This window comes from Corapipo altera, unplaced genomic scaffold (assembly GCF_003945725.1).
Source record: "Corapipo altera isolate COAL_440 unplaced genomic scaffold, ASM394572v1 0, whole genome shotgun sequence".
Lineage (NCBI taxonomy): Eukaryota > Metazoa > Chordata > Aves > Passeriformes > Pipridae > Corapipo > Corapipo altera.
In genome coordinates this window covers 2168035-2191761 of record NW_020884872.1, presented here as the reverse complement: position 1 = coordinate 2191761, position 23727 = coordinate 2168035, and the positions used below count along the sequence as shown (strand labels likewise).

The following is a 23727-nucleotide window of genomic DNA, read 5'->3' as shown; positions in this document are numbered from 1 at the left end:
AGGTAAAGGAAATAACTGATTTTAGATTGTTATTGATTTTGTGGGTGTCTCCTTCAGGTTAACTCATACCATTGCCTTAAATTTGTTCAGATTAACTCTTTAGGTATTATTTTACATATATTGTCTTTTTATTCAATGAGCTATTGATAGCTAATTCTGATTATTAATCCTTTTTTGTTCCTGAAAAAGAAATAAGTACACATATAGGGGGAAAAAAGATGCAAAAGCAAGAAAAGTCAGAAGAAATAAAAATCTTTAAGAAGAGAAAATCAGCAAGAACCTCTAGAACAAAAAGGAAGAGATCTTTCCCCTTTGAAACCAAGAATGAATTTGTATTCTGGGGTGATGTGTCATAATGTTGACCAAAGGAAAATATATATCTCACTTGGCAAAGTGATTTGCCCTCACAGACTTAAAAAATCTGCACATTAAACACTCTTAAACATGAAGTCACCACCCATGTCAAACTCCTCCTTTCAAAGACATGAGAACTTTGCAAAAAATGTTCATAAAGCATGAAGAGTTCTTAAAAGAAACACAGGTTAATTTACAAAATAGGTCTCCCCAAAGAAAAAATGAGGAAAACTGCAAATAGGTAGTTTTCCAGATTCTCTTCAGATGCTTTTAAATCTATTTGTTTAAGACAAAATCAAATAAACTTCTCTAGTGAGTTCCAGCACTTTGGTTCTCTCTACATCCAAAAAGAGAAAAGAATTAGCGTCTTTCATAACACTGGTTTCCCTTTTTCTGATTAGAAGAATGATATCAATTTTGGGGGGGGGATAGAAGACAGGTCTCAGGGCAGTTGCCTTTGGACCAGGGTTCTTAAAACCAACCAACCAACCAAAACACAAAAAAAAAAAAAAAAAAAAGCCAAATTTGGAAAAGTGTAGGTCCCTATTTTAATCAAATCCAATGATTTGTCCATAATCCAAATCAGTTCATTTATTTTTAGACACAATTGAACACCTCAGGGCACTCATGGCAAAGCTCTATAGATTGGTTTCTATTCCAGCCAGTTCAGATATTTGGCTCAGAGCCTAAAGAGATGACTTTGGGGCAAAAACAAAATGGATATTCCAAAAGCCCATTTTACTTCTGAAACCTTTGCTTAGCAGGAAGTATTGCTGACGTTTGCCACAATTAAATTTGAAAAAAGAAAAAAAAATCAATATTTTAGCCTAATGATTTTTCAACAAGCAAGAAGAATACAGGGGACACTTTTGGGCAGTTGATGACGAATGATGAACACAGGAATTCAGGATACACTGAAGTGTAACAGCAAAGGACATTTGTTAAAACTGCATAATCATTTTTGTTGGTTATTTTTACACTAGTCAGAGATGTGGCAGTTTGGTGCCATAGGTGTCCTAACAGGATATCCTGGGACAGACACATCCCCCCTAATAAATTCTGTAATATTCCACCTCATTTCACTGGGGACACATAAAGTTGCCACAGAAGTGATAGCTCTTAGTATGACTCCAGCAGCTCATTCCCACTAAAATGTGAAGCATTCTTGTAGATGTATAGAGATTTTGATGTAAGCATAGCTATTAAAATAAAATCTGTAGCACACACAGTGCAACAACATCCTGGAAACCTCTCAAAACATATTTCAAACCCATTTATCAACACTCAGTGTTACTCATGGCATAGATAACAAATCTTGTTTTGAAGAATTAATATTTCTAGTGCTAACAAGAGAAGCAATGCAACCTTTCCATGGTACTTATAAATTATCTTTTGGAGCAGTTTATTCTGCATGTCTTTTCCAGGGCCAGTTGTTTTTTTAGAGTGTTTAGCTGCCAAAATAAGTATATGTGTACCACAAAGTACTTTCAGAGCTGTCTGGACATCCACTCCCCTTCATTTCTCAGTGTCAGCACCCTCCCAGGTGAATTTTCCACGTGTGGTCCAGGCAGATCCATGATTTTTATAATTTGCACAGTTCAGGAAGTGAAAGAACAACAAAAAAGAAACCACAAAGAGAAGGTAATAGAAGGTGCCTTTTTCAATCAGTGCAACCTTCAAGGTTAAACCAAAAATCCTTCTGAGCAGGCCCGGAGGGGTTAAAAAATTCACAAGGCCTGGCAGAAAGACGAATGAATTCCCCTCGGGATGCTCAGTAGTTCAACCTGGGTTCTCCTAGAAGGAGACCGGGTGTTTTCAGGGGTTACAGTCCCTTTGAAGAAAGTGATAAACGGCAATAGAGGCCACAAAATCTCACCTCCCTCTCTCAATTTCCACTCCTGATAGACTACACACATATTAACAGCTTTTTATGTCTTTCAAGGGTGTGTATTTCTGGCAAGGACACACACTTTTCTGTCAAGGTTTACAGAACATTTTGTTCTGCACCATGTACACACATGCTGCTGGATCCCATCCCTATTTTATATTCAAACAGCACGCATAAGATTGTCATCACACAATCTGTCTTGAGCTGTCCCAACGAGCAGAAAAAGCCCAAAACTGATGTAAAAGAATAATTCGCCCTTTGCTAATTCTGATCCAGTCTGGACTGGTCTTTCTGTACTGGTAGAAACATCAGGGGAGAGAAACCCTGAGGTGTGTTCTCTGCCTCTCCTCATCCATTTTTTCATCCATCTGCACCTGCTCTTAATAATTTCATGGAGGTTTTTCATTTCAGGAGTAACCATCCATAATGGAAGTATTTTCTCCATAATGGAAGTATTTTCTCCATAATGGAAGTGTTTTGTCCATGCAGGTCCTCCCACCCTTCTCCATCGTGCCACCAAGGAACAATTTGTGTGGCATTGAACCAGCTGCTTTAACAGGTGTGCAACTGCTTTCCTTGCACTGTTCCTGTCTTAATCCATGTTGAAGACTGGAAAGCAGCTGGATAGACCTTGTCAAGGATTCTAGACCGCCAATAATTTTCAGCTTAGTCAAAAATACAGCACTGGATGTGCTTTGTGCAGCCAGCAGAAGGTCACCTCAGGAGGTACTGGAAAAAAGGAACTTATACTGTTAACAGAAGGGAGAAAACAGTATTGAACTAAGTTCTGAAATGGATTAATTAATGCATTTTTTATATAAAACTGGTGCTCTCGTTCTACTTCTGAACAACTTGGGAGTGGATACGATGAAAAATCAACCTCATTTTTCATGGGTGATGTAAATTCTGAGATCCCTTAATTCTGAGATTCCCTGTAATTCTGAAATCCATTAAAAAAAAAGTAGCAACAAAATTAAAACAATCCATTCTAGTCAGGAGAGTTACACAGTGAGTTATTCCTGCCCCTTCTGGAGTAAGGAGGATACAACTTGGTAGCAGCAAAATGAGAAATACAAAGAACTACACAGAAACAAAGAGCTGTACAATACATTTAAATATAAATTGTTCCCTGATTAAAAATTTTAGCCCAGACTTAAAAATTTATAACTTAACCAAATACACCAAAGACAACTATTAATCTAGAGCTGAAATTGGACCCCAGGGGTAAATGTATTGACTCTCACAGCTCACCAAGACCTTCAGGGAAGATACTTAAGTTTAATGAATCACAGAATTATCACTGTTTGAGGCCCTGAAGGTGCATATTCTCCACCATCTGTGGGCGATTTTTTTGGAGCAGCAGAAGGCACAAATTCCATGGACCTGTCCCATGCGAATTCTCCACTGCCTTGTACCAAAGGCTCCTTCTCAGCTGCCAATTTAAAAAAGAAATACCAATAAAATAATGAAATTGAAATTGAAATAAAATTGAAATAGAATAATTGGATTGAAACCTTTAACTACTCTGCTAAATGTGGTTGAAAGCGATCTCAAAACTCTAGAAATGCTGTTAGAAGAGGGAGGAAATTGCACCATAGTCACAACAGACTTATTTCAGTAGAAAAACAGGATTAAAAAGAGGCAGCCCTGATGTTGTTTATAAATATATTGCATTTTAAATTTTTTAAAAAACCACAATACAGAAGTTGCTCAAAAAAAGGTGTTAACATCAATGCCTCCCAACATAAGAGATTAGACCTTGTTCTTTCAGTCACATCAAATACCAGTCTTTGCTGTAGTGTCTCCATTAAAGTGCAAAGAGGAAGTCACCAGTTTAGATTTTCCTTCAGCACTGCCAGATAAGAGCAATGATTCATCCATCTAAGTGCCAGTGTTTCAGCTGGGGAAAAAAAGCCCTAAAAAAACCCCCAAAAAATGACTTGTATGCCCATGCTGCACATGTCCATGTAATCTGCTTGAAACATTATCTCATTTCTGGAGTGATTTTATTCAGATCTCCTCCCCATTAAGCTGTTTTCATGCCCTTCCATCCAACAAGTGGAAGCCTTTGGGGCATTCAAGGCCTAAAGTTAAATTACAAAAGCTGATTTGTTTCAGCTTTTCCTCAGACATCCCACACTAACCCACCAGAGAGTGTCCAGTCTGCTGAGACAGATCTGAGGGGTTGGGTGCCCCTCACACAGAACATCTCACAGGCACAGGTGCCTGTCCAGGTGCCAAACACAGCTCAGCACCATGGCCGAGCTGGGGAAGTGCTTCCCAGCAGGTGACTGGCTCCTCTGGGACATCACGGAATCACAGAGTCACCAAGGTTTGCAGAGACTTTCAGGATCATCCAGTCCCACCCTCACCCAGCACCACCACAATCACCCCTAATCCATGGCCCCAAGGGACACATCCACACACCTCTGGAACACTTCCAGACACAGGGATTCCACCACCTCCCTGGGGCACTTATTCCAACACCTGACCACTATGTCAGAGAAAATCATTTCTAATCTCTAATCTGAACCTGTCCTGGTGCAGTTTGAGGCCATTTCCTCTCCTCCTTTCCCTCGGGACATGGCAGCAGAGCCCGACCCCCCTCCCTGCCCCCTCCTGTCAGGGAGTTGGGGAGAGCAATGAGGTCCTCCCTGAGCCTCCTCTTCTCCAGATAAACCCCTCCAGCTCCCTCAGCTGCTCCTCACAGGACATGTTCTCCAGACCCTTCCCCTGCTTCAGCAGATCCTGCCCTCCTGACACAGCCATCCTGCCTCCCATCCCAGCCTGGATCTGCCCTCTCCTGTGCAGCCTTCCCCTCTTTGCATAACGTGATTCCTCTGCCTTTCCAGGCCTCTGAGATCCCTCAAGCATTTCTACCACTACATGACATTTCCTCTCCCCCATATGGCGTTACCCCCATTGTCCTCCCATCTGTGGGGCTCTGTCTGGATCTGGGGCCCTCAACACAAGAAAGAAATCTTTTGGATCTGTTGGAGCAAGTCCATAGGAGGCCACTAGGCTGATCCCAGGGCTGGAGCCTCTCTGCCATGGAGCCAGGTTGGAAGAGCTGGGGGGGTTCACCTGGAGAAGAGAAGGATCCAGAGAGACCTGAGAGCCCCTTCCAGGGCCTAAAGGGGCTCCAGAAGAGCTGGAGAGGGACTGGGGACAAGGGATGGAGGGACAGGACAAGGGGGGAATGGCTTCTTCCCTGTGAGGGTGGCGAGGCCCTGGCACAGGTTGCCCAGAGAAGCTGTGGCTGCCCCTGGATCCCTGGAAGTGTCCAAGGCCAGGTTGGACAGGGCTTGGAGCAACCTGGTCTAGTGGAAGCTGTCCCCGCCCGTGGCAGAGGAGTTTGGAATGAGATGACCTTTGAGGTCCCTTCCGACCCAGGCCATTCTCTAATTTCCCCAACTCCTGTAGCATGAGCTGGTTCTACCCAAAAGCAAGTGATTTCCTTTGGACTAATTACAGAAAGGCAAATTCTGATGTTTCTTACCACAGAAAGCAGCCCTGCCAATCTCTTGAAGAACAAAGGACCACTCAATGCTTGGTAGAACAGGCCCTGAAAGAAGAGCCCAAAATTCTGGCTCAGTAAAATCAGCAGCAGCCACAAGAAGGAAAAGAGCAGTGAAGGAAAAGCCACATATTTCAAATACAACACATTCTGTAGGTCAGAGACCTTCATATTCAGAAAACAGCAAAGAAATCAGGTTTAAATCACAATGCATTTCAACAAAATGGACAAGCAAACCACAGGGAAAGTTTTATTTGACTCTGCATCTGCCAAGAAAGAGATCAGAGAAGGAGACAGAGCAGGGAGCGGGTTCGTGGTTTGTGGCTCTTCCCAGTTTCTCTAATCCAGCTCAGATGGTCTTCAAGACTTTCAGTAATGGAGATACTGCATAAAATGTGTAATAAAGAACATGCTGCATTGTGTTAGGGAAAAAGAAGAAAGGGTTTAAAATCATAATAATGAAAGTTGCACCAAAGAATTCATTGAAAGGTCTTAAAGACAGAATTTATTCCCTCAAAAGGTGCAGGGGGGTGTTTCTTTTCAGACAAGGAATTATGAGATAATTATAAAGTATTAGAGTTAAAATTCTGTGCACATTTTCTGGAAGTGGAGTTGTGATGTGATAAATCTAGTGGTTCTTGACTACTTTTAATTATGTGTTTGAGTATAATAAAGTAATTTTCTGCACCAGTTTAGTAATGTCTTTGTCCTTGAATCTAAAATTTTCCTAAAATCACAAAAGGAGGGATTTTGGAAATGAGGTGACCTTTTGGATAAGGTGGAATAGAGACTATAAACAGAAAAAAAAAAAAAACACAAAACAAAACAACTCAAAAAGGAACCTCTCCTAAGTATAAAACTTAAAATTATCCAGAAGTGCTAGCGGTCTCATGCCTGTTTGATAATGTGAGAAAAACCTCTCTTTTGAGGATCTGAACAGCAGAAAAAAAAAAAAAGGTAATCACCTTCTTAGTGTTTTCTCTATAGACAAAGAATTGGTGGCTCCTCATGGGCAGGTGTCCACATTAGAAAAACCATTAATTAGTGCCCTTGTTGACAGGCTCAGTTGAGAAAAACAGGACTAAAAGAACATGGAAACTGAAGTGCCTTCTGTGCTGATAATTGCATGAGCCCCCATTTATTGTAATTTGGGATGTGATTTTCCATTTGGATCCGAAGCACTGAAAGGGTCTGGCTGTTGTGACAACGTCCAGGGATAATGACTCTATTAAAACACCCAGGGCCTGGTTTCCAAAGCTTCTCATAACCCACACCTTAAACAGGATCAGAAAATCTTGGTAGCTTGGAAAATTTGGACATTTGTCCTAATTTTAGTGCAAAAACTGCCAAGGAAGGATTATGAGAAAGGCACAAAATACCAGTGACTGTTGACACGTTGAAGAGCAACACCAAGTTTTGAAAGACCAGTTTTCATAAAAATGAGAAGGTAGAAAAATGTGAGAGGGAAAACATTTTGTTTTCCTTCATTTTACATGAAGAGAAAAAAAAAAAAAAAACAAAACAGTAATAAGGGATATTTCTGGGAATTACACACATCAGCAACTTCCTTCACCAGCAGAAACACAAACAGTCTATTAAAACTGAATTATAAAGTTTCTAGACAAGTAGAGGGTAAATTACACTTTTCACAAGGTCAGGTTGTAAGCAAGTATGGAATGATGTGGAAAAGGCAGGTGTGATTTAACAGGATCCTCAGAAGTCTTGGATGAACCCTCTCACGAGAGGCTGGAACACTGAAATGTCATTCTGGACTTCAATACACTGTGGGTCTGGAGGTTTTATCTGTGGGTCTGTCTGAGGAGAAGACTGAGAGCTGTAAATTGTATTTTTTTCTGCTGATGTTCCATAAACCTGATTTACCTGACCAGTTGCAGGAAAAATTCACCATCATATAAAGCCCAAATAAGTCATTTTCTCCTCATGTAGTGAGGTCCCCACTTTAAATATTCCAATTATTGTTTTAAGCACTATGGTAAACACAGGATCATAGAATGGTGAGGGTTGGAAGGGACCTTAAAGATCCAGTTCCATCCATGGAATAGGGACACCTTCTACTATCCCAGGTTACTCCAAGCTCAGTCCAACCTGGCCTTGGACACTTCCAGGGATCCAGAGGCAGCCACAGCTTCTCTGGGCAACCTGGGTCAGGGCCTCACCACCCTCACAGCCAAGAATTTCTTCCCAATATCCCATCTAAACGTAGTCTCTGTCATTTTGAAGCCCTTCCCCCTTGTCCTGTCACTCCAGCCCTTGGAAATAGTCTCTCTCCATCTTTCTTGGAGCTCCTTAAGGTCCTGCAAGGCCACAAGCAGGTCATCCCAAAGCTTCTCTTCTCCAGGCTGAACAATCTCACAACAATAAATTTAGCAAAGTGAAAATCATTCTTCTTTGACAGAATTGCATCATCAGACTGGAATTCAGAGGGTGGCCAGAAAAATGAAGATGTCTTTTTCCTACTGTGTACTCAGAAAAGGAGAATCCATTTCTCTACAGTAGAATGGAAACCAAGGAATTCACTATAATTTTGGGCTTTCCAAGTACCACAGAAGAGCCTGGGAGGAAGTCAGAGGCTTAAATCCTGACCCTGCAATGAGACATCTCTGCCTAGGCCGAGCCCACCCATGGTCTGAGCACATCCAGCAGAGCTCCATGGAGATGGATAACAGCTCTGCCTGCACATAATTTCACACTGAGGGTGTATATTCCTATCTTTTATGGTATTATCCAGGTTTCTGCACCTGAAATTCCAATGGAAAGGGACAGAAAAAATAGAAAGAAATTAAAAATAACCCATAAAGTTGTGCACCAAGGCTTTGCCAAGCAAAACAAACTGTTCCATGGAATGGTTAGGAAAACGTGGAAGTGATATACTGGAGTATGAACTACTAGAAGCAGAGTTCTGCTTTTCCAAAACATACAAAAACACCCAAATTTTAGCAAAAAGATATCAAGTAATGGCAGAACATCTTACCTGAATCTTGCTCCCATTTTCTGTGAGTAAAGATCAATGTAACCTTAAATTACATCGAGTTTTCTGAGATGTTAAACATTGAAGATTTATGCAGCAGACATTAAAATCAAGTCAAGCTGCAAAACTCAGGAGATTTTTAAGCATCACATCTCGTTTGCATAGTGGGAGAACACTTATGTTAATAGGACAGGATGAGAACTGTCAGGTGCTTATCTTTTTATTAACCAGGTTTGCACATAAGTGAAGGAGTTCTGGGTACAGTCTTGAATCTGAGGGGGAGAAAAGACATCGTAAAATAGGGGAATAAAGTTTGGGGGTTTTTTTAATGGCAGAAAAAATTAAATATTTCATCTGATCACATTCATTCTTGATTAAAATTCCACAAAACAGGTCTTAGGAAGTACATTTGTGCTTCTGAGTCATAATGAACTCCCTCATAATTTTAAAATGGAGTTTGCATTGTGCTTGTGTGGCAAGATTTTGGTAGCAGGGGAGCTACAGGGGTGGCTTCTTTGAGAAGTTGCCAGAAGCTTCCCCCACCTCTGTTTGTTGTCTTTATAATGGAATAAAATGCTTTATCCCAACCCAGCTCTTTTAGAGCCCATATTTTTTTCCCTTTACGAGTTCACAGCTATGAATATTTTATTACTATTAACACTTAATTAGGTTAAAAGCAGCAGCAATGGCTCCACGAGCTGACCTCTAATCATATTATATGTGATTTTGGAGGTGGTTAAGACTCAAAAGAATTTAAGCTACTGCAATTTGAATTATCTCTGTTGTATGGCACTGTGGCTAAAGTACATTCTGCAGAGTGGAAGTGCAATCAGCTGCACGGCCTGAAGAAGGCACAGATTTGCTGGGCCTGACTTGTAAACCTTTAGTCTGACTCACACAGAGCTTGTCTGGATATTCCAGTTAAAATATATCCCAACCTCCAAGACACATTACATTTGTCTACATGGCACAGCACAAACCACGTTGGGGTGAGAAGCTAAATCAGGAACAGCAGTGCAGCGATCCCAGTGCCAGGATCCCGCAGACTAAGGGACTTGTTGACACCAATTTTTCCTTCCCAGGCTCCCCTGGGAATTCCCTTGCATTCCCTTGCAGGGAACAGCCTTGGGGATTAGTTTGAACAAGAATCATGGATTCTGTGTCCAGACTCAGCTGACAGTGAGTAGGAGCCTCCTCGAGCAGCCAGAACCCTTGGACAGCTTGGTCTGAGCACCAGGAGAAGGGTGAGAGTGACAGGGTAAGGAATTCCACCCTGTTTTGCTTTTGGATTCGTGGACATCTTACACTTTCCTGTCGTTTAGGGTCATGTATAATATAATACAGATATATCTATAATATAATACATGTAATATATGTCACTGCTCAGGTGAGACCCCCCTGCAGAGCTGCTCCAGCCCTGGAGAACAGCACAGCAAGGACATGGAGCTGCTGCAGAGAGTCCAGAACAGGCCCCAAGAGGATCCCAGGGCTGGAGCAGTTCTGCTGGGACGAAAGGCTGGGAGAGCTGGGATTGTTCAGCCTGGAGAAGAGAAGCTTTGGGGTGACCTGATTGTGACCTTGCAGAAGCTTAAGGAGCTCCAAGAAAGATGGAGAGAGACTATTTCCAAGGGATGGAGTGACAGGACAAGTGGGAATGGCTTCAAACTGACAGCAAGCAGAGTTAGATGGGATATTGGGAAGGAATTTTTTACTGTGAGGGTGGTGAGGTCCTGGCTCAGGTTGCCCAGAGAAGCTGTGGAAGTCTCATCCCTGGAAGTGTCCAAGGCCAGGTTGGATGGGGCTTGGAGCAACCTGGTCTAGTGGAAGGTGTCCCTGCCCATGGCAGAGGGTGGAACTGGATGATCTTTAAAGTTCCTTCCCACCCGAACCATTCTGATTGATGCTCTAATTCTATATATTATTTTTATGACATATAGAACACAGTCTGGAGAAGAGGAGGTTCAGGGGAGACCTCATTGCTGTCTCCAACTCCTTGACAGGAGGGTGCAGTGAGGGGATTCAGGCTCTGTTGCCATGTCCCAAGGGAAAGGATGAGAGGAAATGGCCTCAAACTGCACCAGGGCAGGTTCAAAGCAGACATTAGAAAAAACTTTCCCTGCCAGAGTGGTCAGGCCTTGGAATCCATGTTCCTGGGAGGTGGTGGAGTCATTGTCTCTGGGAGTGTTCCAGAGGCATCTGGATGCGGCCCTTGAGGACATAGTTTAGACTCTGGTGATTGTTGTGGTGCTGGGTGAGGGTGGGACTGGGTGATCCTGGAGGTTTCTTCCTTCATGAATCTGTGACAACATATCGTGCACATTATTAAAATAAGAATATCTCCAGAGACTCGAGGTGATGCTGTGACTGATCCCCCAGGGTTCAAGCAGCAGAGAGTCCCTGCCTGGGAGCTGCACAGGTTATTTAGGGGGTAGATAGTCCGTGTGGGTTTGAGGGGTAGAGAGGGAGGAGGCACCGTGTGATGGCAACAAGCAGCTCATTTGGAAGTGTGGGAGAGTGTGAAGAGAGGGAGAAGGAAGGTTACTTATAAAGTTAGATAGAGAGAAAAGGGAAGGGAAATGGCATTTTAGGAGAGGTGTTGGGTTGGATTAGACAGAAGAGATCAAAATGAAGAAACAGGGTGAGGGGGTGAGGACAACAGGAGGGGAAGGGTAAAAGCAAACCTTGAGCAGGGCTTAAGGACCACAACCCCACTGCAGTTTCAGAGGGGGTGGTTTCATACCCCATCTTTAGCCACAGAACTAATATTTAGTTCCATTTAGTCATGTCAAGAGCTGAGCAGTTCCACCAGCAATTCATCTGCTTGAGACACCTGGATAACTTCCCTTTGGAAGACCTGTTTTTCCCCTGTTGATGCTACAGGGAATCCAAATAATCTACTTAGACTGTGTATCCAAATTTTTAGGGGCTGAACTTGGGTGACAGGAACCATGAGACCTACATCCAAGATCCACATTAGACTGTATATCCAAATTTTTAGGGACATGGACCACAAGACATTTGTCCAAGGTAACATTTTGGCTGTTTCTGCTGCAGGTCTTTTATTATCTTCGCCAGCTCTGAAAGGCTGATGGTAAAGGCAAACCAAAGGCTGATTTACCTCAGCATTTCTCTTTTTTAATGCTTTTTTTTGTCCTGGAAAAGATCTGTATAAGGAAACAAAAATTCAATTTTCTCTCCAGGAGTAGTAAACGGGAGGTATTTTTAGGCATTTTTCAGTAGGACAGGGAGGTTTTATCATTATTAGCATTTTTTGCTTCATCTGACACATAACTTGTTCTTTTTCAATGTATCTGCTTTTGAAGATTTTTTTTTTTTTTTTTGGAGATAGATTTAACAACAAAAGGCTTCTAAAATTGGAAACTGTGTGAAATACTTTGGTATTATTCAGTCAGAGCCCAACCTGACATCGAAGACAATCCTTGTTTCAGAACTTTCATTGAATGAACGTGATCATAGCACAAAACAAAGAAAAATGTCAGCTCCTCTGGTTGTATGTTCATCATTTAAGTCTCACAAGGCACCCAAGGAAACAAGTTCAGTTCTGAGATGTTTGATCTGCTCTGCTCAGTTACGAGTTATTTTTATGATGCATCAAGGCAAGTCATAAACAAAACATATTTTATTAGATCATTATTCTCTTAAATAGTTGAAATGATGGTTTCTAGATTAATTCAGGCTTGTTGCTACCTATATTTTTCATGTGAAATCCTCAGTCTGTAAATATTCTCCAAGTGATTCTTGTTGAAATCTGGAGTTTCTTGCTGCAAGAATACAAATAACCAGCTCAGATTCTCCCTTTGGGGGACACAGAAGCAATGGGTTCATGGAAAACTATCCATATGCATTATTAACAGCTGAAAAGATGGGATAAGCATTTTTAAGTCTCTTTTCTACAGTAAATCTCCTCTTTTGGGTTCCTACCAACTCTTTTTTTAAAGTAGGGTAGCTGCTGTTATCTCAAGGTAACTTACATTTCTTTTATTACTCTTCAGTATAGATACATGAATTATGTCCTAAAAAGGAAAATAGAAGTTTCTTAAGAGCTTGATCTGAAGGTCTTTGGCTTGATGAGAACATTCCCAGTGATTATAGAGCTTTTCCACCATGCATTAATTGCACACAGCCACCCTACCTGCAGCCTGGAGATTTAGATGGCAGAGCATACATAAGATTATCCTCTCTGTCTTGAGCACCTTTTGCTGAGATGTGATTTAGGCTGGTTTGTCCAATGCAGTTTTAACAACCCTAAGTAAAAAGCTCTCAAACCTTCCCAGTACAACATCCCTACACACTTTGTTGCCAGGATATTCTTGATTTTCAGCTTATGCTTCCGATTGCCTCATTTCCCAGTGCAGGCTGGAAATGTTGTGTGTACAAGACTCAAATGCTCCATTGAAATTACCTTCATCCAAAATTTGTTTAGAACACCCAAGCTGAGGTTCTCAAAAGCAGCCCATTGGCTGCAAAACACAGAAGTGGAAGCTCTCCTAGAGTTTAGTCCCCCCAACTCATTGCCTTAAAATAGATGTATTTTTACTGGGATCTGAGGGAACCAAATAAATCTTCAGACTCTCTGCAGGATCTTTGTAAAGGGAAATGAAAATTAAGCTGTTGTGCTTCACCCTCTAGAGCAAAGAAACTAAGAAAATATACCTACCTTTAATCATGTAATAATATCACATTACTTTGCTCCCACCTTTGCTCCTTTAGGCACCCAAAATATTTCTTTATTAACCTATCACTGTGTAATGTCAAACAGAATTGTTTGTAGAATAATCTGCATCTTCTGACACTGTTACCACTATAAATTAAGGATGGTTAAATAAGTTTACCACTTAAACTTTCCCAGTTTGTGTTCCCTACAATAGATTTTTATAGTTGGAAATTGTCAAGTTGTTCAAGTTAAGTAAAAACTGAAAACCTGAGCCTTAGTACAGCTTAGATCTTACTTAAAATGCCAAAACCATAAAGTCTGTTTTTTCTTTCATAGATATGAATATTTTCTCTCCTGAAAACGCTCACATTATTTTTCTTTTCTCCTTATCTTGTCAAAACTGTATTTTATTTGTTCATGTTCTGGTAGATACAAGGACATTAAGAAATGTTCATACTCTCTCCGCAGCAGTCAGGAACATTTATCTCTGCTGATTCTGTTGCTAAAAGGATTTCCTGCACTCAGAACCACCACACACCATCCCCACTGTTTAATATGGGAATATTTGTTCCTCCCAGTTAGAGGATGACAATGCATTTGCAATGGATTTCATCCATGACTCTGGGAGCTTTGTATCTTGAGTCTGAGGGGACTTGACAAGCTTCTCTAGAATTGCTGCTCAATTTTCTGCCTGGAAAAAAACAGGGATTTTTTTTTTTTCCTTTTTCCCCCATACATATTTCACAGACTGAGTGTGAAGGATGAGTAAGTTAACTAAAAATTATGAGAAATGTTAAAAAAAAATAATCCTCCATTCTAAGACCCAGAGAAATAAATTCAGTTCCTCCTGCTGGTAATGCAAATTTCCCCCAATGTAAGACATCTTATATCAGAGCTCCTGAGAGTGTTTTATGACTTCTGAACACATTAATGAGCCCAACTCACCCCTGCTGCTCCCTAACTCCAGTGAACCCAGCTCAGGCACCCCCTCGGTGAACTCTGCTCGCTCCATCTATTCAAACATTGGATTTTCAGCTCGTTCCAGCTGATGCAAATTGAAATCACCTCCTGTAAGAATACACAAAATTTATTCTTAGCCATTCAAACCATGGGATCAGTGCAAGGGAATAGGGATTACTTGCCAGGATCCTCAGCTCTGAAGCTGAGGATGAAGCCAATTTGCTTGGGATCACACTGTGCTGGGTCCTGCACAAATAGAGTTGTTACAGCCCCTACCCCAAGAGTTAATTCCAGAAGACAAGATGGGACCAACCTCCTTTCTTGGGATGGGCAAGGTAGAACAGCAAAAATAAACAAGATAATACATTATATTTGATCTTTGGGACACGTGGGCGTGAAAAGCAATGCCCAGAAATCTAAGTAAGTCTTGCATAAAGCTTGAATTGCAGTAACAGTAAAATAATGCAGTAACACAACCTATTGTTAGAAGTCCTAAAGATGGGTTTTTAGCTTTTTTTTTTTTTTGCTGTTGTTGGATATGTGTGCACATAGAAGTGGAAATCCCTACAGTGATTTTCGTAAGGAAGAGCTCCAACTCCTCCCAACAATCCCTCTCCACCTAAAACAAGCTCTGGTTTTGAGAGCTGAGTGTAGGCTACTGCTCAAATGATTAGCACATAATGAGTGCTGCATTTGCCTACACACCGCTGCCTGAGAACCAGGATCTAATTCATTACTGGAAAGCATTTGAAGATGACACAAGTAGGAAAGACACGGCATTAAATGAAATTCTATTATTCCCATTTAATAGTGTTTCTAACAGAAAACCATTTCCATGTAGTTTGAAAAGTAATTGAAGATACCCCAAGATAGATTACTCCAAGCGAAAATTTCAGAAAAGGTTCTTCTTTGCTCCTTGAATTTGCATTTAATGATTGAACAGCTATTGCCTGAAAGGAAATATCAATGAAATTACTGAGGATTTGCTATTGAATTACTGTCAAGAGTAACAAACCTTCACAAAAATTGTGTGTAATGGCTGTAATGGATTTGAGTTCTGATCCAACCAGATGACTTAACACCATTAAAAGTTTTTGCCAGTTGGAGATTACTTCAACAAATTCCCACTATGCTGGTGCACCTCTACACTTGTGAACTGATAAAAGTTCAAGAGATGTTTCAGCCATGAAGTAAATAAGAAAAACTCCCCGGGGGGCTGTGCAGCCCTTCAGAAGGACCTCAGAAAGTTGGAGAGATGGGCAGAGAAGAACTGTCTGAAGTTCAAGGAGGGCAAATACAGGAAGAATAAGCCCGGGCACCAGCACAGGCTGAGGAGTGACCTGCTGGAGAAGGACCTGGGTGTCCTGGTGGACAACAAACTGTCCCTGAGCCAGCAGTGTGTCCTGGGAGCCAAATGGGATCCCAGGGGGCATCAGGAAGAGTGTTCCCAGCAGGTCAGGGAGGGGATCCTGCCCCTCTGTTCAGCCCTGGGAGGCACATCTGCTGTGCTGGGTCCAGCTCTGGCTCCTCAGGACAGCAGGGACATGGAGCTGCTGGAAGATGATTCTCCTGTGGAGATGCTGAAGGGATGGAGCATCTCTGGGAGCAGGAAAGGCTGAGGGAGCTGGGGCTGTTCAGCCTCCAGAGCAGACCCTGAGAGGGGACCTCCCCCAGGTCTGTCGGGTCTGCAGGGAGGGGCAGAGGATGGACCAGGCTCTGCTCGGGGGGGCCCAGCAATGGCACAAGAGGAATGGGCAGGAACTGATGCCCAGGAAGTTCCACCTGGACAGGAGGAAGAACTTCTTTACTGGGCAGTGACCCAGCCTGAACAGAGACCAGAGAGGAGGTGGAGTCTCCTCCCTGGGAATATTCCAGGCCCATCTGGACACAATCCTGTGCCACATGTTCTGGGATGACCCTGCTGTAGCAGGGAGGTGGGACCAGATGACTCACTGTGATCCCTTCCAACCTGACCTGTCATGTGATTCTGTGAAAACAAAGATAATGATCTCATTAATCAGTGCCAGCTGAAACTAACAGCTACTGAAGAGGGACTTACAGGATGTTCCCATGTCCTTCCACCAGAAAAATTCCAAGGAATTCATTCACTCTCTTGCCCAAGAATTTTTCCTTACAAGACAAGTATCATAGGCACTCAATCCTTTGATTCCCATCTGGAACCTGATGCATCCTCACCCTCTACTCCTGCATGATACTGAAAATGTTAAGTCTGCACTGCATCTTGTTGGCACTTGTAGTGCACCTCTGACAGAGCCATGGCAGACTGTGCAGCATGGGAAGTCAGGCCAAGAGAGCTTCACCCAAAAGTGCCTGATTTTCTTTGGCTGAGAAGTAAAAGAGTGATTTGAAGGTCACACTTTTATCATCACTTTAAACCCATGAATATTACAACAGCATGATAATAATTTGAGGTTACATTCAGTCCAACACAGGACACCAGGTCTCAAGATGTTGAGACTGGGCAATGGCTCATTTGTCTGATATAAAGGAAATATTTTTCTTTAAAAAGCCCAAAAACCCAACTCCATTAGAAAAAGAGAGTCCACAGCTTCTTTTTTACACACTCAGCTGATGAAAGAGCTCACAAACAGTACAAAAATTATAAAGCAGCATTTTAAATACCCCTTTTTACTGGTTGAAGTTATGCTTCACGTAACAATCTACATTTCATCTTGGTGTCATCTATTGTTTGCTCTTTATGTACATATAATTAAAAATATGAGAAGCAGGATTTCTTGCTTTTTATGCATTCAGGAAGTCAACAACATCTCACACAGGTGTGCAAAGGCAGCAGAGTCTCTGTTGCTCCTCTGAGGTTGGGGAAGGTTTGGGTTCTTTGCCACAGAACAGGTACTGTCAGCAACAGCCCATGGATTCAAACCCCTGCAGAAATCACTCTGTTCTTCAAAAAACCCCAATAATATGAACTTCACTGTGTTAAGAGAGATGAAATATGAGTCCTGCTTTTCTGAGCTGGCAATTCTTCTTTACCCAGCAATCCCAAGAGGGAATACAACCACAGTCTGCCCTTAAAGGCAACTTCTGTCCTGAAATGAAACACTGTGTTTGCTTTCTTCTTGCTTTGTTTTGTTGTTTACTTCTTCTGTTGCTTTGTTTTGTGGTTTGGTTTTGGGTTTTGGGGTTTTTTTTTAAAGCAGTAAATCTTATTCTGCTGTCAGTCTGCTTCCAGACACACACCTGCTAAAGTCAGGAAAAAAAGTGTGTTCTAATGCTTTATTTTCCCCCAAGTTAATCTGCTAGAACTCATTCTGTCAGACAGGATGGGATTCCTTCTTTATCTGCCATCAAAAAGCAAATTTCTTAGAGGTGTTCAAACTTGCCTAAAATATCCCATTTTGATAAAACAGATGAGTGGAAAAATATTCTTAGTTTCCAGAACTTCACTCTGTGTGTGTGCACATCCCAGTGATCACTAGAGAAAGGGAAAAGTACAAAACTTGTGAGAAAAATTTCATGCAGAGTCTAAAGTTCATTGATAACAATACAAAAGATTAAATTTTTCAATAAAATGCCTGGAAAACAGGATGGAATTTTTTACTCCACCATATTGAGAAGAAGATTCACAATTTTATTTCTAAAGGAAGAACTTCAGCAGTCCTGGTCATTTATTTTAAGAATAGTAAACCAAGCTCAAAAACTTTTAACCTTCTTCTTATGTATTATATTTAATACTTTCACTTTTAAATGCCATTCTAGTCTCCTATATATCATCATCAGTTAAAAGTATTTAATAATATGCGAGACCAAAGCATTAATGTTTAAAATCAGAACTTTTTATTAGTCTGAGAAATCCAGCCTTCCACCTCCAGGGCTCAAACTGATCTTTCCCAACTGTTCATCCCTGATAAACTATAAGTTCTGTAGCAGAAGGAGGTGTTTTGAGGTCACATTATAAAGCAACATGGACACAAATTCCTGATGATTTTCAGAGTGCTGTGCTTTCCTTTGATGATTAATGCCACTCCAAAAATTGCCATACAGGACCCTTTTTTTTTATTTTTTTTTTAAACTGACATTCTCCTGCTACTTCTTCCTTCCTTCCTTCCTTTTTTTCCTTTCATGGCAGTGCAAGAATCTGATTCTGGATATTGTCAGCATGGCTTAGGACATTAACCTCACCCAGATTCAGGACACAACCTTAAACCTTTCTTTTAATAATAAATGCTCTAAGGGGTGTATGAATACAGTTGTGAAGCTTTATCTGCTTGTTTCGTGAATTCTAAGGTTTCCCATTACTGTGAAATATGAGTGGGTTTTTTTTAATAGAAGTCTAGATTTCTGAAGTGCAAGTAGTGGCTTATTTGGTATGGAAAATATTCTTCGGGTTTTTGCACCAGATGGAAGCCAATACTGGGATAAGATACTTACTGGGGAGTCAGTCCTATGAGGAGTGGCTGAGGGAGCTGGGGAGACTCAGCCTGGAGAAAAGGAGGCTCAGGGGGGACCTTCTGGATCTGCAACCCCCTGACAGGAGCGGGGAGCCGGGGGGGCTCGGGCTCTGCTGCCAGGGAACAAGGGACAGGAGGAGAGGGAATGGCCTCCAGCTGTGCCAGGGGAGGCTCAGGTTGGACAGGAGGAGGAATTTGTTGCTGGAAAGGGTAGTCAGGCCTTGGCAGAGGCTGCCCAGGGAGGTTTGGAATCCCCATCCCTGGAGGTGTCCCAGGAAGGCCTGGCCGTGGCACTCAGTGCTCTGGGCTGGGGGACAAGGTGGGGCTGGGGCACAGGGGGGATCCATGAGCTGGGAGGGCTTTTCCAACCCAAATGATTCCATGATTCTGAGACAGATGTGGACAGAGTTCACCTCCTCTCAAGTCATGAGATGATTCTACTCTCTTACATAAAGCAGGAGGAGTCGCATTTGAGACCACCTGGCACTTCTGCAGAGTCTGCTCGTGTCAGAGCCAAACAGCACTGGAAAACCACATCTATCCTGTCTAATCACACCTGGCAGGGACAATTCTCACACCACTCTTGGCCTGTGGCTTTCCCCAGTGCTGGTTTTTAGCACAGACCCAGCCAAAGAGAGATGTCACCACGCTGGATCCTGTCCCCAACCATTCCAGCAGCCACTGCAGGTCACCTTGCCCAGAAACCCTCACCTTGTCCCAGAGCTAACATGGACAGAGGGCACCTCTGTGGGGTTGCTGCCCATTAAAGTCTTATTTTGGTGGAAATTCTCTCCCCTCCTGAGGTTTTTGGGGAAAAGGGACCCACTCCCACAATCTCGACACAGGTGGAGGGGTGGAGAGCTGGGACTCTGCCTGAGGCACATTTTGGGTGTTGGATTTTCACCAGGTTCAAGGGTTCTTGTTTGACCAAGCCTTCTGTCCTGGTTACAACAGCTACAACAAGTGTCTGAAGTGGAAAAACAAATTTATATGGGAAAAAATTGTGAAATATAAGTGAGAAAACCCAGCAGGTTCGACTAAGAGTCCCTCGTGTCTCAAATACATGAAGCAGCACTTCAGTTCAGTTCAGCTCAGTGTCAGCCCAGTACCACACACACACTCCAGCTCCTGTAAGAAATCTATTTATTTCTAAATAAGTGCTTTCTTTCCCGCAGTAAAACTGTTTTGTGGGTTGATCTTTTGTCAGGAAGGCCTGACACACTTGCAAATTTTAACAGAGAGTGAGAAAGAGCAGGATTTCCTCCTCCATTATCACTTTGATTGAATAATTTGGATTACTCCAGCAAGACACACACATGGACACAGAAATAAATACAAGTTTCACGCTTCATAGTTGTCAAAATTGAGGAATTACAAGGAAAAAAAAAAGGGTGCAGGAGTGAAGTGCAACCCCTTGATAAAATAAAATATGTAGTGGAGTCATGTCCTCCCCTCACATTGCCACTTGCACTCAAGTGTATGAATATTTTATATATATATATATATATATATATATGTTTGTTTTTCATTTTGTCTGTTCCCCCAGGAGAAGCCCAAAAGAGAAACAGAGATGGCCAAATTGACAGAGTCGATGAGTGAGTACAAATAGGAAGTTCAACCACTTTCTTTTTCCATCTGTCCCCCTCCCTCACATGATACCACAAAACCAGACAGCAGTGCTTGCATTCAGGGATCTCATTCAGCCCTGTCTTCACTCTTAATTTATCATAAATCATCCCACTCCTTAAAAAAAATACCCAAAAGAAAATAGGAATCCCCAGAGCAAGGGCTGCTATTTTCTTCATGCACTGCTTGAATCACCCATATTTGGATTTAAATCCAGCAAAGGAGCTGCTACAAGTTTGACTTCGTGAGTCTGAGCTTTATTTAAGTGAAACTTAACTATTTGGGTTTAATAAGTGCCTAATTTACTCGATTCAGGTCAGTGCATGTGTTCCTTCACAAGCTCACAGAAGGTCACACTAAATGCAGTGCAATTATCCAGGATTGCTGCCTGTGCCAGACTCATCCAACAGGAACTATGCCCAGAGATATATCTGGGAAGCTTTTCCTTGATTTCTCTGGTTTGTAAGAGGTGTGTGTGTGCTGTCTTAAATATGTGACCAACAAGAGGCAGTTTGTGCTTTTGCCATAATATGGGATCTAGATAATGGAGTGGTGCCTATAAGCACTTGTAGCTGAGACACTCAGACTGGATAATCTATTTGTGGGTGAAACTGGGAGACAATTCAGGATGAAATGCTGGCAAACCACTCTCTCTTTCCAAAAACTGATGTAGCTCCACAAGCTTAAAAGAACTAACTTCAAAAGGGAGAAATCTCTTACTCTGCCTAACCAGAGCCTGTAGAAATACAGAAACATGGATATTCATGAATCATTTATATCAGAAAGTTGTTTGCAAGGGGTTTTTTTCTGTTTGTATTCAGAAGGCCTGTTCCTAGGGCAGCACTTCCCTGCCTTTTCACTCTCCCAAATCACTTTCTTTCCTTTGGAATCATTCCCTGTAGGGTTAGATTGGATATCAGGAAGAAATTCTTGGTTGTGAGGGTGGGGAGGTCCTGGCACAGGTTGCCCAGAGAAGCTGTGGCTGCCCCTGGATCCCTGGAAGTGTCCAAAGCCAGGGTGGATAAACTTGCAGCAAGCTGGGTTAGTGGAAGGTTCCCTGGACAAAGATCCCAAATCCCAGAGAAACTCTGTGCTGTAAGGATGGTAATTTTGCTCCAATAATGCCTGTGGATGTCCAATGTCACCCTTGGAAGCATCCTGTGACCCCAGCTGGTGTTCCTGGATGTTGGGTAGTTGGATAATTATGGGAGAGGGATGGAACAAAGGAGGAGCCTGTTATCCAAGGGGGAAGCAGATAAATCCTATCTCCCCTATGCATTAGGTGCTTGCTGGACTTTTCTCAACCTTTCTGAAACAAGGTGAAGGAAAAAAAATGTGTTAGGGCAAAACAAGCAGACCCTGAATGCTCTGAAGAGTTTGAGTAGTTAAGACTTTATAACTGATTGGGAACACAAGCCCAAAAGTGTAGTTCCTTTAGGTTGCCTGATTGTCTTGCCAGTTGCTTTTATTTGACTTTTTAAAGACAGAATGATGCTTAAAAGGCTTTATTGCTGCCTTGTGTGAGGATTTGTTCATACTTCATCCAAGCCTTTTATGAAATTTTCAGATGATTTCATGGCATTTTGAAATATTTTTTCATAAATCACAAACAGCCTTGCAAGGTGGAAAGGAAATTCTCAGTGAGTGTAACACAGTGCCCATTTTAAAGGTAATCCAGACTAAAATGAGAAAAATGGAATGGGAAAGCAACAAGCTGGAATAGAGTGAGCATCTGGTTTGGACTGCAGGGCCTTTTTCTTGGAACTGAGCAAATAAAGAAGGGCATTTAAGGCCTTAGAGGGTTTCAAAGCCCTCAAGAAATGGCTTGGTCATGGTACCAATATAACAGAATTATTATTTGCTGTTCTGTTTCACCCAAGGGCTGTGCTTGTCTCTTCCCTCTGTTCAAATCTCTGCACAGCTCCAGAAAAAAAAAAAAAAATCGATCACCTTCCCTGCACTGCTCTATCTTTTTCTCTCTCTCAAAATGCTCTGATGAAGTTCCCAACAACTTCTCTCTGCCCTTTCTCCTCCATAAGGATTTTCTGGATGTTTCTGCAGCAAGAAAACCCCCCCCACACACCTGAGGTTCATGTCACACTACGGGGAAAACTGAGAGAACACTCGATGCAGAGGTTGTTCAAAGTCTGTTATTTTTTTTTGCCATCAGGGATAAAACTCTGCATTTTTGTCACATTTTGCATTTCCATTTTTGGAGGATCTGTCACATCAGTAAGGAAACAATGGTATTAATATTTTCTGTCCTATTTCTGTAGGAGCTTTATGGGGATGGAAAGAGGTATCATGACAGAGCCCTTTATTGAGGGATCTGTTTTCCTTGGAAGTTATAAAAAAAAAAAATAGAGGGAGAAGCATTTTTATCCAGCAGTTTAAGTGCAAACTAGAAAGGAACACTGAGCTAAATTTTTCAGGATGGTCCCTTAGAGTTGATATAGAAGCAGACATTAATACCAAATAAGACCAGCCTTTGCCCCAAGTTATTATTTCACAACACTTGCACAGAATTAATAGAAAGCCACCATAATTGCACCAAGCCCCAGGGAACTGTCCACAAATTCCTTTACAATGCCTTAAAGTCCATATGCATTTTGAAATTTCTTTGCAGCCTGAGTTAGGCAGTTTACCTCATATCACCTCAGAATACTCCAGAGCTGAGCATGTAAATGAAACCAGGAACCAAATAATTTTCCCTGTGACTTTTGTTCCCTTCTCTTCCTGCTGTTCCCTTCTTTCCCTGTTGTTCTCATGCTTCCCATCCCTAGGGACCATTTTTAACCCAAATGAGGCCATCACCTGCAAATAGCTAAAGCACAGCAAGAAAGGCAGGAGAGCAAATATTAAGCAGTCCAGGAAGGTATCAAATGTTCATGCTGGTGTATTTGCCCAACAGGAAAAATTAAATATTCAGAGAAACATCCTCTACACTTTAGAATACTTTGTGGAATGAGAATTACTACAGGACGTTTAATGAGTAGCCAAATATGATGATGCTTTGGTGGTATCTTAGAAAAGTCATTTTGGGGTCCACTGTGATTGAAACGAATTTCCTCTCTGGTTCCATCAGTTTCTCCTCATGCTTCCCAGCTAGTGATGGTGTGCAGCCTATTCCTGAGCTGTCTGGGCTGAAAACAAGCTGTCTGCAGCCCCTAATTGGCATCTCTGGGATGTGTCACTCAGGGATGTTTGGTTGTTTCTTTTGCAATATGATGACTTTGCAGGACAGCACCTGCAAAGTTCTTCTCAGGGACTTGATATTCCTAAAAGCCC

General features: G+C 42.0%; 1 protein-coding gene across 1 annotated transcript in view; it reads left to right on the top strand.

The window, feature by feature from the left end:
• Window positions 1-20358: 20358 nt before the first annotated feature.
• Window positions 20359-23727, top strand: part of KCNJ6 (potassium voltage-gated channel subfamily J member 6) — a 115826-nt gene continuing 112457 nt past the window's right edge. The window contains exon 1 of the mRNA XM_027634995.1: window positions 20359-20408. Within this exon, the coding sequence (XP_027490796.1) occupies window positions 20384-20408 (25 nt within the window). The 5' untranslated portion in view covers window positions 20359-20383. The remainder of the gene's footprint in view (window positions 20409-23727) is intronic.